General features: G+C 38.8%; 1 protein-coding gene across 1 annotated transcript in view; it reads right to left on the bottom strand.

The window, feature by feature from the left end:
* Positions 1–1,607: 1,607 nt before the first annotated feature.
* LOC125047184 (sialin-like) overlaps positions 1,608–2,500 on the bottom strand; it is a 15,490-nt gene continuing 14,597 nt past the window's right edge. The window contains exon 12 of the mRNA XM_047645306.1: positions 1,608–2,338. Within this exon, the coding sequence (XP_047501262.1) occupies positions 2,135–2,338 (204 nt within the window). The 3' untranslated portion in view covers positions 1,608–2,134. The remainder of the gene's footprint in view (positions 2,339–2,500) is intronic.

The following is a 2,500-nucleotide window of genomic DNA, read 5'->3' as shown; positions in this document are numbered from 1 at the left end:
CTCTGATAATTCCAAGTGAATCTACGATACGGAGGCCGAGGAGAAACATGTGAATGTGGAGATTAAAATATTAGGCATTACATGTCCATGTGAATCCACAGCTCTCGAAACCACACACATACATACACACATAAACACAAACACACACATATACATAAACACATACACACACACATATACATAAACACACACAAATATGTGTGTGTGTGTATATGCGCGTATGTGTGTGTGTGTGTGTGTGTGTGTGTGTGTGTGTGTGTGTGTGTGTGTGTGTGTGTGTGTGTGTGTGTGTATGTGTGTGTGTGTGTGTGTGTGTGTGTGTGTGTGTGTGTGTGTGTGTGTGTGTGTGTGTGTGTGTGTGTGTGTGTGTGTACCTATACTGTGGCCCTTGACAGAATGACAATGAGTCTATTGGGTAGGCTAAGGATAAAAAACCGGTTGAGTTGTCGGGACGAAAACCGGATTAGGTGCCATGTTTTTTCCTCTGTGCTACAGTAGTTTTCATGTAGCTCTAAAAAAAAAAAGGAGAAATATATAACCCAGACTGACAGAATGGAGTTATCTCAGTCCTCAATATGCGTGACACGTACTGTAGTTGCTAAGCGCCGTAAAAGCCGTGCTCTGATTGGTCACTGACCGGAAAGAAGCAAGTATCAGAGCTGCATTCTAATTGGTGTCTTTTTTGTAACGGTTTGTCGGGAGTTATGTCGTGCTTGGTCGTTTAAAAAAAAAGGCAAATTAAACAACTGATAACCGATGACCAAGATGCAGATGTGTTTACTGATGTCTTTTTATGATTATATGTGATAAGAGGTTAACCTACATGTTACTCGTACCTACAGATTCATTATGAAAGCCCCCCCCCCCCCACCCCCACCCCCACCCCCCACCTTTTTCCTAATGTCGATCTCTTTGTCGTTAAGATTGACACACAAACACAAATTAACGAACTTATCAGCATATGGAACTGCAAGAAAATAAATATTTATTTAGAAATTATATAAAAAATGAAAACAAGGGAATAATGAAAGGAAAGGGAATTATAGTTGGGAAAAAATCTGCGGGGATATTTCTCCTCCGTTTATACAGTGTTTTGATATTCGTTCTATATATTAACATTTCGTAAAAAAATGTGTTTTGATGTATTGATATACATCTGTCAATATGTGTATTGATGGTCTCTTATTTGACCAATAACACATTACAAAGAGATTTATAATGTACATCACCTCTCGTTTAGTTGCTTCTTGTAGAATTATAACATCAGATCTTTGTTTTCTTTACTTTTTTCTTTTCGTTTTCTGCGAAAGCAAATCCGTCTCCTTTCTCATTATCTGGGTTAGGTGCTTCCTGACTCAGTATGCCGTTGTCAGGCTGGGGAACTCTGGGCACTGGTGTGTGTGTGTGTGTGTGTGTGTGTATGAGTGTGTGTGTGTGTGTGTGTGTGTGTGTGTGTGTGTGTGTGTGTGTGTGTGTGTGTGTGTGTGTGTGTGTGTGTGTGTGTGTGTGTGTGTGTGTGTGTGTGTGTCTATAAATGTATCAAATACGTCAGCCTGCAATATTAAATCATACCTTTGTGTAAATCTATGTTTTCCTCAAAAAAAACCTTCGTCTTTTTAATTTTATTATCCCTTTACAAGAAACAATATAAATAAAATGAAATAAAGAAATAATGAGAATAATCCACAATATGTTGAACCGATTTCCTTGACGAGTTTTGGCGAACAAGAATCATATATTTGCACATACGCCATTCTGTGCCATATAAGTCACACCTTAAAGACCTGTTTCGCAAAATCAGCTTGCTTCCTATACGGTGAAGGGCAAGCTTGTAGTTCCATTATCTTTCAATGCAAACAACCTCAAAATTAATATACATTTTAGGTATGCTTTGTGCATCTTGTATGTCGCAAAATTCGATATGTAAATGTGCGTCTGCAACACACGCAAATACACATATGTGTGTAAGCATGTGTGAGTACTTCAAACACACATACACAGACACACATACGTACATGTGTAGGAAAATGATTGTGTGAGAACCCTATTCCACGTTAAATAATTCATCAACTTATTTATTTCTCTGCATTTCATTTCCTCCCCTGACCTGACCACACCGTCTTAGAGGTACTCCTTATGCCTCGTCCTTCGTCTTATTCAAAGATTCCAGCTCTTCCTCGCCGTGGTTATTCTCCACCACATTTACTCCCTTTTCTCTTTCTCCTTCTTCGCTGTTCCACGGCTGGATATCAGAAGAGGCGAAAATGACGTAGAAAAGCCACGTTGCCAAGTACATGGCAGCCGACACCCAAAACACTGCTTGCCATTGGTCCAGACTCTGAAAAATATAACAACCACGTTAATTATATTTGCCCACATTTTTGTTTACCACCATCAACAAAACAAAATATAAACGATTTCGGAATCCCCGATTATTCTTAGAAATCATTTCTATTCGACACGATTTTTGCGTTCACATTCACAAATTTATTTTTATTTC

This window comes from Penaeus chinensis, chromosome 40 (genome assembly GCF_019202785.1).
Source record: "Penaeus chinensis breed Huanghai No. 1 chromosome 40, ASM1920278v2, whole genome shotgun sequence".
Taxonomy (NCBI): Eukaryota; Metazoa; Arthropoda; class Malacostraca; order Decapoda; family Penaeidae; genus Penaeus; species Penaeus chinensis.
This window is presented reverse-complemented; position numbering and strand designations above follow the sequence as displayed.